General features: G+C 37.3%; 1 protein-coding gene and 1 long non-coding RNA gene across 3 annotated transcripts in view; one reads left to right on the top strand and one right to left on the bottom strand.

The window, feature by feature from the left end:
• Positions 1 to 15,122, bottom strand: part of BBOX1 (gamma-butyrobetaine hydroxylase 1) — an 84,917-nt gene that overhangs the window by 23,418 nt on the left and 46,377 nt on the right. For both annotated transcript variants that reach the window (XM_019037754.3, XM_019037755.3), the window contains exon 4: positions 7,503 to 7,701. In XM_019037754.3, the coding sequence (XP_018893299.1) occupies positions 7,503 to 7,701 (199 nt within the window). The remainder of the gene's footprint in view (positions 1 to 7,502; positions 7,702 to 15,122) is intronic.
• Positions 1 to 15,122, top strand: part of LOC101132721 (uncharacterized) — a 189,894-nt gene that overhangs the window by 134,945 nt on the left and 39,827 nt on the right. The gene's annotated exons all lie outside the window — the stretch shown is intronic.

The raw sequence follows: 15,122 nt of genomic DNA, 5'->3' as shown, positions 1-15,122 counted from the left end.
GTGTGTGCTGGGGGTGGGGTGGGGTGTCAGAGGACCTGTTGAAAAGCAATTGCCTTAATTGGTTATCTCATACATTTCCTCAAGTGATTTCTAAAAGAGCATGAGACACAGAAATTATTTTTCCTTTCATTCATGAGATGACTTCATACTCAAGTGGTTTTGTTGGCAGCGGTATTAATTACTATGAAACTTAATATTACAAAGGGAACCCTGGAGACTGGCTCTTGGCTGATAACATAAGCTGAGGTTCACAATGGCTCAAAGAACATAGCTTGTTACTCTGCTCAAGAAACCCTAATACTTACTAGAATACACATTTTAAAGAGTTTTTTTGTCCCTCTACCCAAGCATTATAATTAGCACATTAAGTTATTAAGGAGTCCCAGTGTAAATTTTTAAAAAGTAGAATGGGATTACAATTAAATTTAGAACTCAGGCAATTTTTCTTTGTCTTCTTCTCAAGTTTAAATTATTTCTAGGTTGATTTTTCATAACCCAGAAGACATTTTTATTCAAGAAGGGTTGTGTGGTTTTCTCAAGCAATTTCCTAATTAGAAACATCAACAAATGGGTAAACTTGTTTTTTCTTTTTCTAATCCCCATACTTCACAACTGTTTTCTGGTAACAAGTATTTCAAACAAGTAGCTGTTTCAAAGTCAGATTTGGAGGCTGTATTCATGGTAGGAGCAATTTCTTAGGGGTGAGATGCCGAGAAATAATAATATTTTTCACTTGTACATCCTTGAATCCAATCTAATGTGTGAAATGCTGCTGGGCTGGCTTACAAGACAACTTTCAGAAATGCAAACAGGAGTCTAGTGGATATTGGAAAGCTATATATTATAGTTGTACTTCCCAGAGGCCATTTCAATGTTGTGAATCCTTAACTGGTCTGGCTGGTGGATTAGATCAACAACTCACTAGACACATTTCTATTTGACCTTATTTTATTTATCCAATGAAGCCTGCCTGCAAGGAACTCATGAAGATATAACACTGGGCAGTAGTAGTCGCATTCTACATTTTTCAAGCAAACTTTCACCCAAGGACCTCAAAGGACATAGCAGGTATTAAAACACCCCTGCAGAAAGAGTGAGGCAAGTCCTCAGTAGAGGAGGATCAGAGAGATCTGGGAAATCACATGAAAAGCTCAGATCGACTTCTCACTTACAAATAGCCCATGGTGAAGCCATGATTAGACTGCTTCCCTGTTGATCCTATGAGCAGCTCTCAAGGACGTAATCCAGTACAGATGCTGTGGGGCACTGGGTCCCCAATTCTTCCTAAACTTTTTGGGCGTAAAGTTTCCAAAGTATTTATTTATATTTTCTACTATAAACTTGTGGCCTTGTAAGTTTTATTCAACAGTTATATAGCTTCCATGCAGTGCTATACAAGATAAAACTTGACTACCACCAAGATCCACATTTATTTTATCTCCTTTTCCTATTGCCTCTTGCCTTCTTTATTTCATTCCTTGAAGTTGAATTTCATATTTCAGATTTTTGTTTCCACTTTTACCCCATTATTCTTACCAGTGTAACCCTCATTACATGTATTAATGCAACTTGCTGGTGCCAGCAAATAAAACATTCTTAGAAAAAAAACAAATCTGAACTTCTGGGCTCAGTTCTGAAAAGAAGGATGTCTCGCTAGCTAAGGTTAGAAGTTTTATTCTCTTCTGCTTGACTTTTTGGGGAAGAAGAGTCACTCTGAGTTGCCCATAAGGTTAACTTTTAAATTATGGACTGATAAATTTTGACAATGTTGTCAAAGAGTTTTTGTTGTCTTGTTCAGATGGAAGTCTACAATATCTTACTTAGCACATATTCCCTTTCATTAAAATTTCCTGAGACGTAATTGTGTGTCAGGTGCTGAGTTAACAGTAAAGATACAACCGTGATTACGCCACCATTTATGCCTATAAGAAGCTCAACATGACAGTGGCAATGGCAATGATATAAGCCTTCTTAGTTTTCAAAGGTTAGTTTGACTGGTAGAGTTACAAGCAGGATAGTTAATTAATAATATAAAATATAGTTGACAATATTTTTTAAAATGACACTGTACCCTTCCCACCAAGTCTTTCTTTCTCTCCCTTTCTCTGTGTCATGCACACAAACATAGTCACAGATCAGCTTATGTAAATAATAATTCCCTGGACTCTCCAGTTTATTTAGTTGTCCAACTCATTAAAAAAGGAATTTTCAGGGTTTGAGTTTTGCCATTTTAGAGAAGATTGTCTGAATTTCTCAATATTATCTTACCAGAATTATAGTATGAAAAGACCATGCATTGCTACAGTCCAGCATAAAAAACAGTAGTGACATCTTACACGAGTGTTGTTCATTTTCTTTTATTAATATAATGCATGTATTACTACTAAAAATAGAATCTGCAACAAAAAGTAGAAATTGCCTTACTTTATGTTACGAATTTGTGGGAGAGAATTTCCACTTCTCTTTCCTGATGGGCCATCAAGAGTGCAAAACTGGTTCATTTGAGTGAGGAGCATATAATTATTTTGGTTTATTATAATGCCAGGGCTTGGGGATGAGGTACTGGTAGTGGTTTCACAGAACAGAGGCTGGGAGAGAATTTCTACTGTAGTGCTGCAGAGGATGCCAGATCAATGGGAGGATGTAGCAGGTGTGGTGGTTGGAAGGGAAGAGGAAAAATGTTAGTAAGTCAAGTGAAAAGGGCAAGAAAGGCCAAAAAGCAGCCAAAAAGACATGAAGACTTGGCACAGGTTGTCTGTAGTGAGAATAAAGGTCCAGGAGATATAAAAGCAAGAGAGATACATGCAGCAAACAAAAGGTTAAGCAGGAAGAGAAAGAAGCGGTCCTGAACAAACAAGTGAGAAAGGGACTGATTTAGGGGATGGCCAGGAATAGGGAAGAATGGCATGTCATAGAAATGGCATGTGTCTGAGTTGGATTAGCTTGAGGATGGGGAGGAAGGGCTGCACGACATTGCATAATCTTAATTAAATTTATATTATTTTGCCACACCTATTTACACAACGGTAGCCTTTGTAAATTTTGAGGAGTGGATTCATTTTGTCTGAAGATAATATTGGTAGATGAGTATTTCCCCATCTTGACCATGCTTTGCATCATCCTAGGGATCACCTTCCTGTTATCCACCCTCTTTGAACTGCTATTGGCATATATTGACTGTCATGTTCCCTCAGCTGGAATGCCAAAAGTCCGGGGTTACTTTTCAGTCTGTTCCTTCACTTTATGGAATTTTTATTGGCCTAGATTATTTAAAGGGAGCCAATTCAAGTATTTACATTTACCCACATACAGCAATTGCAAAAGGTATTTTTTCATAAAGTAGAAACCCAAATCTAAACCCAACAAAATGCCTGGTACAGTGCCATGCATGTATTAGTATTCAAGAAAGATACTCTGTTTGATTGACAGAAATTGTACTTTCTTTGGGATTTACTTCATAGGATACATTCTGAAAAAACATCCTAACTTGGTATAATCATTGAAAATGACAGTGTATGATAGAATGTAGTTTACAATAACGGTTTCCCAATGGATTAAGTCATGTCATAAAATTCATTTCTTCAATAATATCACCTTTCCTAAAAGGGCTCCAGAAAATTATTTTCATTGATTTTCTTTTTTTTGGTGGGGGAGAAAGGACATGAGATGAGGCATTTTGGCGATAGTCTGTAAAAACTTTGTGCTAAATCAAAGGTTTAAATTCTCGAAAGGTTGTCTTTTTACATACTGCTCCATGTTTACATGTATTTGACAAAATTGACTATGAGAGTTTCTTTACCTACTCTTATTCTTTTGTCCTAGGAAAGTATTCATCATTATCAAGTGAGTAAAGTTACTGAGCATTTCACATGGTTGCATAAAAAAATATTGTCTAGATGATGATGTGCTGACAAAATAATGACAAGCATCTGAGAAAATACAGATGTGGAAAATGACATGCACTTTTGTCCTGAAAGTTATTGCCATTTTGATTTAGTTGAACATAGTTTATAATGGTGAAAGATTCTAATAATTATTGCATTCATCTGCTGGTTTATAGTCCTTTACAAAGATTTAGGCATGATTTATTCATTAAACATTTATTCCTTGCCTTCTGTATATGAAGACTACATGAAATGCTGGAATCTACTGTTCTTTTGTTCATCCAACCAACCACTTAACAACTGAGATGACAGCCAAGAACCAAAAATAGCTATTCTCATTCTCATTTTAGACTCATGCATTTAACATTTTTGAAACTAATAACCCTACTTGAATGGAAAAGTGCGAGGTGGGTACTAGTTTCCCAAGGAAGGCATGTCTAATGTGGCACCATCAGCAAGCTATTATTGTTTTAGGCATCTAACCAAGAGCAGTCATAAGCTTCCTTGAAAAATCTGCATGGAGAGCAAAGTTTACTTTTAATCTGTTCCTACTTTCCTTTTTCTATCCCTCTTCTATTGTTTAATCTCTTTTCTCCATTATTTATTGTGTGCATTTATTCATTCCATTCACTCACTCACCAACTAATTATTTTTGAAACAAGAGTAAGATACTTTTCCAGTAGAGAAACAAAGATATGAGAGGGAGGGACATTGTTTAAGGCAGCTACTGAGTCTGTTCTGAAGATGTCATATCCAGGCACAAACAAAGTAGAAAGAATAACGTGGTAAATGCCATTTTGTGCACATCATTGTGAGAGTTCAGATGATATAAAGCACCCCAGTTCTATCCCAATGGAGACCTGACTTCTATTGAAGTCCCCTTTCCTTTCAGCCAGAGGTTCTCAACCTTGGCTGCACATGAGAATCACCTGCAGAGTTTTGAAGAGTCCTGATACTCAGGCCAAATACCAGTACTGTTAAAAAAATAAAAAAAGAAAAACAAGCTCTGGAGATGGGATGCAGATGTCAGTATTTTTTAAATTGGCTATTCCAATAAACAGCTTAGGTTGAAAACCACTGTTCTAAGTATTGTTTCTTCTTTTAAATCTACGTTACCCAGACTTCAGTATCACTTTTGCACATTACTATGCAGAGAAATGGAAAAAGGGGACAATGTTAGAGAAAATATTTATTTTTCTTATTCTCTGAATATCAACAAAAACAAAAAAGCAAATAAAACAACAATAACAAAAACAACAAAACTGTTCTGTCAGTTCTTGAGGTAGAGAATTAAAAATTGTCAAAAAATATGTAGTGAGATCTTGATAACCAGTGGTAGAAGTAAGGGGCAAGCTGGAAAGAAAGGCGTTTTCTGGCATGCGCATAATTTGAGAGATTCAGGTAAGAAATGTGATCATCTAAGGAAGGTGAGATGGGTAGGTTAACTTATCTGGTTAGGTGGCAAGGTCCATAAAGGACATGGAATGGTAGTAGGAGTTCTGATTTGTTTTGACAACAGACCTTTAGTATTTATTCCAATAATTTCACAATATTAGATCAGTGGCCAAATTATTAAGCCCTTTTATAGGACCTGCAAAAACAAAACAAAACACACGTAATAAATCAAGCTTAGATTCTGACCCCTAGTATGATGGGTTTGCAGGGTAGTTTAGAGAACTCCAATAAAGAGCCCCAAATTTGGCCACTCTTATGAAATTGTGAAATGCCTTGGAACAGATACAAAAAGTTTGTTGTCAGCAAATAAAAACTAAGTAAAACGACTTAGAAGAGATTTGTTTCAAAGTGTCCTGTTTAACACCAGTGGCTAAAAGCTCTTCTTTTCCATGTGCTTTCTTCGTATTATTGACAGCAAGGTAGAGCAGAAAGTCCATAGATAGGACAGACTCTGGTTCCTTTATTACTATCTGTGGGCACTTGGGTTACAGATTAATTCTCTGGGCTTCAGTTTCCTTATCAGTGAACTGAAGGATAATATTTATTTCAGAAAGTTGTTGTGAGAATTAAATGAACAATACATAATACAGTTAAGGCTCTTAATAATTTTGAGACTTTTCCCCCTCTTTCCTTTGTTTGTTGTTGTTGCTGTAATCTCTAGGGCAGCTCAAATTCTTGCAGGTGTAAGGGAGATACAAATTTTATACAACACAAATCCACTAATGGTAAATGTAAGTTTCGGAGTCAGAGTAGGTGCTGTGTTGTCTAAGTCTAAACGTGGCAGAGATGGCCGAGTCTTTCAGTGATTGAATATTTTTGGTCTCCTGTTTATCTACAGACCAAGTCTTACTCTAGTTTAGGGGTGGCAAACGTAAAGAGTAGCAGGGCCCTTGCAGGTCTGGAGAGGGTGGAGGATTCTGGCAAACTGGAGAGTGAGTCTACACTCTCTTCAAGGGCAGCCTCTACTTGTATCCAGTAGATTGTTGGCATGCAAGGATTTAGGCTCTGTTGTTGCTAGATATGATTTTTCAAGAAAAGTCAGGTCCACATGTAATGTAAAATCTCCCAGTTTTCAAGTGTTGACAACTAATTCCATTTTCTTTCAACATCATGTGGGCCAAACCAAACATCTGAATACAGCTCATGTGCTTCCAGTTGTAACCTTTGGAGTTGGAAGGTCCCTTTCACTTTCAATGCTCTCTACTCTATGAGCCCAAGAATAATTGCATTAATCCCACATAAGGGACTCACTCTAAAGAAATACAGTTATACTCCCACGTCTACATAAGTGTTTCCTGTTGTTAGTGTTTAACTATCCATAATTAATGTTACCTCCCAGGAAATTCTTATGCAAACAGCCTCTTGTTCCAAAGTTAAAATCAATTATATCTCCCTGTTACTTACTAAAGCACATAGGCCTAATTTTATGAATGTTAGTTTTATCTTTTAAACATGTCTGTGACTGATTTTAATTTCTCAGGGCCCAACTTTATTTTCAACCAACTCTTGGGAGGTAAAAGTTTAATGAACTTTAACATAAAGTTTAATATGTTGTAAAGTCTTGGAGAAACACAGTCTTTCATCTCACCTGTTATGGAATAAATTATGTCCCCCCAAATTCATATGTTGAAGCCCTAACCCCCAATGCTTGGAGATGGAGCCCTGGGCCCTAAGCTAATAGGACTGGTTTCCATATCAGAAGAGACAGCAGGAGTGTGCTATGCACAGAAGAAAGGCCATGCGAGGACACAGTGAGAAGGCAGTCATCTGCACGCCAGAAGACATAAGCCTCATCAGAAACCAACACTGCCAGAACCTTGATCTTAGACTTCCAGTTTCCAGAACTGTAAAAAAAACAAATAAATAATTTTCTGCTGTTTAAGTTATCTGATCTGTGATATTTTGTTATGGCAGCCCAAGCAGATTATATACACCACCTATAACTAGCCTGATGTCTTTGGTGCCTGGTGTCTTTGGGCTTTTGGTCTCTTAAAAAATTATCATTCTCAGCAAAATACTACTTTTAGACTCTTCTTTTTATCTGACTTCCTACTCAAGACATTATGAGAATTTCGGTATCTTCAATCAAGGCGGTCGTCCTCAGTTGGGAACTATTTCGAACCTTATCTGTGATGGCAGAATACAAACCATTTGGTGACTCACCCATAAAATGTGAGATAGAGGAAACCCATCCTTTTCCCAAGTTTTGAAACTTCTCCTGGTTTGTCAGATGCTCCGGTGAGTCTTACTATGCCTACTTTCTTGAGGGTGGAGAGCCACTTGTATGCATGTTCATCATATCTTAAAACATCTTCAAAATCCAAAGTGGGTAGCTGGAGCTCTGAGCCCCAGTATTGGCATTCTGTGAATTGAGAAAATGAAGAAATCAGATGGGATTACATTCTTTTTACATAAGATGATAACCTCAGAGAAGGGGCTAGTTCATTAAAGTTGATTGTTGATTTATAATGGAGTTTATTAAATGTTATTCATATTAGAAATGCCCAAGTCACTAGGCCTTTCTTCCTTGGCACCACACCAGTCTGTTATATGCCTCCTGCTTATAACTGTGTCTGGCCCATAGCAGGTATTCAATATGCCCCATTTGTTAAGGGAATATTGTTTAGCTGATGAATGACTCTTGATCTGTGTGTTCTTAGGGCTTCTCTGCATGGACACTGCTTAGAAATAACTCTGAGATACTGTATGTGTTAACAGCCAAGTTATATTGCTCAACTCCAAATAGATGATAAAATCAAAATGGTAGATTAGAACAGCATATGTCTATTCTTGGGAGCTGGGGGTTGAGGAGAGCTTTGATATGGTAGGTACAGCTCTTCTTTCCTCTTATTTCACCTGTTAAGAAGCAACCTCTGGGATCAAGTGATCCTTTGGGGTCAGCAAGAAAAGATGAAGGTATATTCCTGGAATGCACAGACCTTTTAGTGGGAGCGCCACACAGATAAGGTCAAATGCTTTCCGTTAGCTCTCTCATTCTTCACGATTAAATGCTCATAAAAATGCTTAATTGAGAAAACAGAAAGAAAAATGTAAAAAATAATTGGCTTGCAAACCGGGCTCTCCCAAAGGAAGTGGAACACAGAGGAAATGCAAATTTGCCAAGGAAACTAAAACAGATATTACCAACTGAATTCAGGAAAAGCCTGACTCTAGCTAATCCATTTGATTTCTTCCTTCCTTGGTAAGAAAATTGCCCTAGGAAGGTAAGCCTTCCTAAAAAGTGACAGAATGAGAATTTGCAATCTCAATATCATTGTGAGCAATGCTCTTCTTTTCTAGCTGGGGAATGTGTCATTTTACAGAAACAAAATAAAGCCCCCTGTTTAAGAATGAAGAATGGTGCCTCTTGTAGTAGTTGTGGACTGGAAACCATTGCTTCTTTGATGTCAGCATAGCTGTTTCTCCAGAAATAGGAATTTTTGTAGGCGTCAGATAGTGGCTTTAGTAGTAAAAAGATACATGCAGGTGCACGGAGCCACTTCTTGCTCTTCCACCAGCTAGTTGCATAAGGACATTGGCATAGGTTAGTAGGTGTGTGTATGTATGAAAGCCTAATTAGGCTATAAATGCATATATTGTCAAAGTTTCTGGGTTATTAAGCACAGCAGTTTGCATAATGAGCCAGAATTTCCAGGACGAAAATTGCTAAGTGTAAATTAGGCCTCCCTAGAGCTGCATTAATTATTTTTTACTATGCTAGTATTCGTTAGTACTGAACACATTCCACAGGCCTCGGTGACTTACTGTATCATCTCTGAAAGTTGAGGTGATATCCAGCCACTGGTTCTGAATCCCTAATTTTAACTCTTTTCTCTCTGTGAGGAGTAACCAGAACTGAAAGAACTACAGTCTTTCCAGTTCCTTAAGCATTGCTTTTCAAGTGCTTCTGATATTTGAGAAAACCTTAGAATTTAATATTAACCAAGTCTCTTTGGCAAAGAGAAACAGGTCAGCACATGGGCCATGTTTTATTAGACCAGAGCAAGTTGGTTAAATCAATAACAGACAATGAGGCATGAAGGTTTCAGGATGATTATACATTTTGGGGGAGGGAGGAAGGATGGTTTGATACAGTTTATTGGTATTTCTTGTTTATATGAGCTGCCCAATCAATAGTCATTTGTTGGTTTATCTTTTCAATAAGGCTAATATTTTATCATGTCACAAGGCATGGTGATATGCAGTAGGTTTTGAAGAGTTCACAGTCTATGGGAGAATTTGACATGGAAGGTGGCAATTAAAACAAAATATAATCACTGCTATAGTTGAGATATGTTCAGGATACCAAGAAGTTGTCTGTTGCAGGAAGTCAGGGACCCTGAATGGAGGGACTGGCTGAAGCTGCAGCAGAGGAACATAAATTGTGAAGATTTCATGGACATTTATCTGTTCCCAAATAATACTTTTATAATTTCTTATGCCTGCCTTTACTTTAATCTCTTAATCCTGCTATCTTCATAAGCTGAGGATATACATCACCTCAGGACCACTGTGATAATTGTGTTAACTGTATAAATTGATTGTAAAACAGAAGACAACCATAAGGTCTGACTGCCTGCGGGGTTGGGCAAAAAGAGCCATGTTTTTCTTCTTGCAGAGAGCCTATAAATGGACATGCAAGTAGGGAAGAGATCGCTAAATTCTTTTCCTAGCAAGGAATATTAATATTAATACCCTGGGAAAGGAATGCATTCCTGGGGGAGGTCTATAAATGGCTGCTCTGGGAATGTCTGTTTTATGTGGTTGAGATAAGGACTGAGATATGCCCTGGTCTCCTGAAGTACCCTCAGGCTTACTAGTGTGGGGAAAAACTCTGCCCTGGTAAATTTGTGGTCAGACTGGCTCTCTGCTCTCAAACCCTGTTTTCTATTGTTTAAGATGTTTATCAAGACAATACGTGCACCGCTGAAAATAGACCCTTATCAGTAGTTCTGCTTTTGCCCTTTGCCTTGTGATCTTTGTTAAACCCTTACCAGTAGTTCTGCTTTTGCCCTTTGTCCTATTCCCTCAGAAGCATGTGATCTTTGTTAGACCCTTACTAGTAGTTCTGCTTTTTGCCCTTTGAAGCATGTGATCCTTGTACCTACTCCCTGTTCTTACACCCCCACCCTTTTTGAAACCCTTAATAAAAACTTGCTGGTCTGAGACTCAGGCTGGCATCATGGTCCTACTGATAAGCGATGTCACCCCCAGCAGCCCAGCTGTAAAATTCCTCTCTTTGTACTGTCTCTCTATTTCTCAGCCAGCTCACACTTATGGAAAATAGAAAGAACCTACGTTGAAATATTGGGGGCAGTTTCCCCCAATAGGTATTAAATTTTCTGATCCCTTGTCTAATGTTCTTTCTTGATGCCCAGCTACTCTTTCATGTTCGTGAAGTTCCCCAGGGCAGTCCCTCATACTTAAACTATTTCCAAAAGAAAACGGGATTGATTTCATATGGTAAGAGCCTCTTCTCAGAGAGGCAATAGATGTGGCTTTGTTTTGAATATTGGATTATGTGATTGTTTGCTTTGCCACTCCCATTTGCTCATTGTGTTTACAGTCCTCTGATTGTAATATCTGATACCAATTAAAAAGGTTGGCAGGAAGAGGATGATAAATGTTATACAAATTACATACTGACTGCCTAACTAGAAAGGTCATTTGGGTTTTAGTGAGAAGAAAAATTTACTGGCCAAAACATCAGTGTTAAGGGCATGAATAACAAATCACCATTTCCTCTTTCCAAAGCTCACACCTAAGTGGACCATGTCCAGAACATTAAAAGATTTATTGAAAACAGCTTTAAGCTTGTTAGAAATCAGGGGCTCATGGGGTATTAGAAGTGGATGGAATGTTAAAGACTCACTTGGCATTTTCATATTGATTTTTTGATTTCCCATCACCATTTGTTCTTATCACTGAATAAAACGTTTGCCTAAATAGCAGCTGAAAATTCTAGTTTTCTGGCACTGTGGTAATTGGTCCAAAAATGTATTTTCTATTCCTATGTAGACTGTTGTATGGAATTAGGTATTGTCTACATGATTATCTATAGTAAATGTGTTGCCTTTACTACAGCTGTTTAAGTAATTTATAGATGAGCATTTATTAAGATTTTAAGAAAAATGTATTGTTTCCTATTGAGAGTAAAGCAGCCTAGAGAGATGATAGTGGTACAGACTATAGTACTGTCCAATAGGGCTTTCTGCAATAATGGAAATATTCCATATCTGTGCTGTCCAATATCATAGCTACTAGAAACACATGGTTATTGAGATTTGACATCTGGCTGGCGAAACAGAGGCACTAAAGTGTTTACTTTATTTAATTTTAATTAATTTAAATAAATAGCCATATGTATGTGACTGGTACTGCACTAGATAGGTCATGCATGAAGAAAAGAGCATGGAGGCAAGAGACTTGGGTTTGAATCATTGTCCAGCCTCTTACCAGGTGCTATCATTTCTTGGCTTCTTCTCTGTGTCTCACTCTTTTATAAAATAGAGACAGTTATGCTTACTCTGCAGATCTTTTATGACCGTGTAATAATATTATGAAAGGAGTTTGGTACAGTACATGGCACATAGAAGATCCATAGTATCAATAATAATAGCTAATATTTGCTGAATAGGTCAGGCACAGTGCTAGTACCTTATTTCTTTTAATCTCCACAGCAAATATATGTAACAGATGCTTTCAGTGTTGCTGTGTTATAGAGAAGGGAACAGAGTTCCAAGTCATGCAGCTAATGATTTATAAGACTACTTAGTCAAATCCAAGTGACTGATTCAAAAATCTATAATTTTAACAACTGCATATAAAATAAACACTTGATGCCTTGAAGTACTATCATCATGGGTATTTTTATGTCCTGTGTCTGAATGTCCATAGCTTAGTCTGTCCCTCATAAAGGAAATCTACTAGATAAAAATGAAAGCAGAGCAAGTTACAATTAGGAACATTTTGTCTGAACTTGTTCAAGCATGGGTGTTTAAAGATAAACCTTGGCTCCTAGTCAGAATTTTAAATGCAGGAAAAGCACTATGAGCAGGTTTCATTGCACAACACTGAAACAACATTGCTATTCACCTTTGGTGAAGTGAACCGAGGCTTTGCACACTGAAAAATCAGCTAGCTTCTCTTCTTTAGTATGTGCCACTATATTTCAGTGATCCATGCCTTTTTGGTTTTACTTAAGGTCATTATCACTTTCCAGAGAGTTTCAGTGACCATGTGGCAGGGAAATATAATACACAGTGATTGAAAAATCATTTTCACAAGATGAATTTTCTTTAAACGTTGAGTTTATATTTTGACTACATTGTTCATTCAAGAAGCGAAGCGTCTGATTAGGGCACACACTACATACTTCCATAGCATGTTTCAATGAATTTTTGTTTCTATATGAGCTTTTTTTTCCATTATAAAATAGCACCCACACACACTCACCCATAATATTCTTTGTTTTAAAAATACAGAAAGATTTATATTCTTTAAAAAATATATTATCTTTTAGATGTGTAAAGTTAACCATATTCACACAAAGAGACTCTAGGATAATGCACAGCTGTCAATACAATAGGCAGCATAGTCTGTAGTATAAATAATTCCGATTTTACAGGACTTTACCATCACAGTATGGTTACAATGGTTTTTCATTTCTTCAAAATGTATACTTTTTCAACCATAGCTCTCTGTTGGAGTGCTCTAGTTAGGAGTTTTGCTGAAATCAGAGACTAAGGGCCATAGCCCATTAGAACCTGTGTACCAATATGAGCCTCTCCTAAATTTGATTATGCTAAATATGACTTTCACAGACGCTGCTGTGACTAACCAGTTTTCAAATTCTTCATAGTGGCCTGAATGCAAAATACTTTAATTTTCAGGGATATAGACATACCCTTGGAGTTACAGCGTGTTGGGTTCCAGACTGCCACAACAAAGTGAATAGCTAAATAAAGTGAGTCATGCAGAATTTTTGGTTTCCTAATGAATATAAAATTTATGTTTACATTATACTGTAGTCTGTAAGTATGAAACAGCACTACATCTGAAAGATATGTATACCTTATTTAAAAATGCTTTATTGCTAAAAATTGCTAATGATCATCTTAGTCTTCTGTGAGTCATAATCTTTTTGCTGGTGGAGGGTCTTGCCTCAACGTTGATGGTTGCTGACTGATCAGAGTGGAAGTTGGTGAGGGCTGGGGTGGCTGTGGCAGTTTCTTAAGACAACAGTGAAGTCTGCTCCATTATTAATTCTTTCTTTCACAAAGTATTTCTTTGTAGAATGTGATGCTGTTTGATAGCATTTTTCCACAGTGGAACTTCTTTCAAAATTTGGGTAAATCTTCTCAGACTCTGCCACTACTTTATAAACAGCATTTATGTAGTATTCTAAATCCTTTGTTTTCATTTCAACAATGTCCACATCATCTTCACCAGGAGTAGATTCCATCTCAAGAAACCACTTTCTTTGCCCATTCAAAAGAATCAACTCCTCATTCATTCAAGTTTTATTATGAGATTGTAGCAATTTAGTTACATCTTCAGGCTCTACTTCTAATTCTAGTTCTCTTGCTATTTCCACCACATCTTCAGTTACTTCCTCTGCTGAAGTCTTGAACCCCTCAAAGCCATCCATGAGGGCTGAAATCAACTTCTTCCAAACTCCTGTTAATGTTAGTATTTTTACCTCCTCCCATGAATCAAAAACGTTCATAATAGCATCTAGAATGGTGAATCCTTTCCAGAAGGTTTCCAATTTATTTTGCCCACAGCCATCAGAGGAAACACTATCTGTGGCAGCAATAACCTTATAAAATGTGTGTTTCTTAAATGATAAGACTGGAAGTCAAAATGACTCCTTGCTCCCTGGGCTGCAGAATGAATGTTGCGTTAGCAGGCATAAAAACAGCATCAATCTCCTTGTACATCTTAATAAGAGCTTTTGAATGACTAGTTACATTGTCAGTGAAAAGTAGTATTTTGAAAAGCATCTTCTCTTTCTGAGCAGTGAGTCTCAACAGCTATTGAACAAATATTCAGTAAGCCATGCTGTAAATAGACGTATGGTCATCCAGGTTTTGTTTTTCCATTGATAGAGCACAGGCAGAACAGATTCAGTATAATTCTTAACGGTCCTAGAACTTTCAGAATAGTAAATGATCATTGGTTTCAACTTAAAGTCAATAGCTGTATTGGTCCCTAACAAAAGGGTCAGTCTGTTTTTTGGAGTGTTGAAGCTAGGCATTGACCTCTCTTTTTTAGCTATGAAAATCCTAGATGGCATCTTTTCCAATATTAGGCATTTTATCTACATGGAAAATCTGCTACTTAGTGTATCCACCTTCATCAATGATCTTAGCTAGATCTTCCAGATCACTTGCTGCAGCTTCTCCATCACAATTGCTACTTCACCTTGCACTTTCATGTTATAAAGAAAACTTCTTTCCTTAAACCTCATGAACCAACCTCTGCTATTGCCAGACTTTTCTTCTATAGCTTCTTTACCTCTCTCAGGCTTCACAGAATTAAACAGAGTTAGGGCCTTGCTCTGAATTAGGCTTTGGCTTAAGGAAATGTGGCTGGTTTGATCTTCTATTCAGACCCCTCAAACTTTCTCCACATCAGCAGTAAGGCTGTTTTGCTTTCTTATCATTTGTGTGTTTACTGGAGTAGCACTTTCAATTTCCTTCTGTAACTTTTCCTTTGCATTCTTCACAACTTGGCTGACAGTCTGGTGCAAGAGGCCTAGCTTTTGGCCTCCCTCAGCTT

This window comes from Gorilla gorilla, chromosome 9 (genome assembly GCF_029281585.2).
Source record: "Gorilla gorilla gorilla isolate KB3781 chromosome 9, NHGRI_mGorGor1-v2.1_pri, whole genome shotgun sequence".
Classification (NCBI taxonomy): Eukaryota; Metazoa; Chordata; class Mammalia; order Primates; family Hominidae; genus Gorilla; species Gorilla gorilla.
Note: the sequence above shows the minus strand (reverse complement) of the source record. Positions and strands in the feature narration are given on the sequence as shown.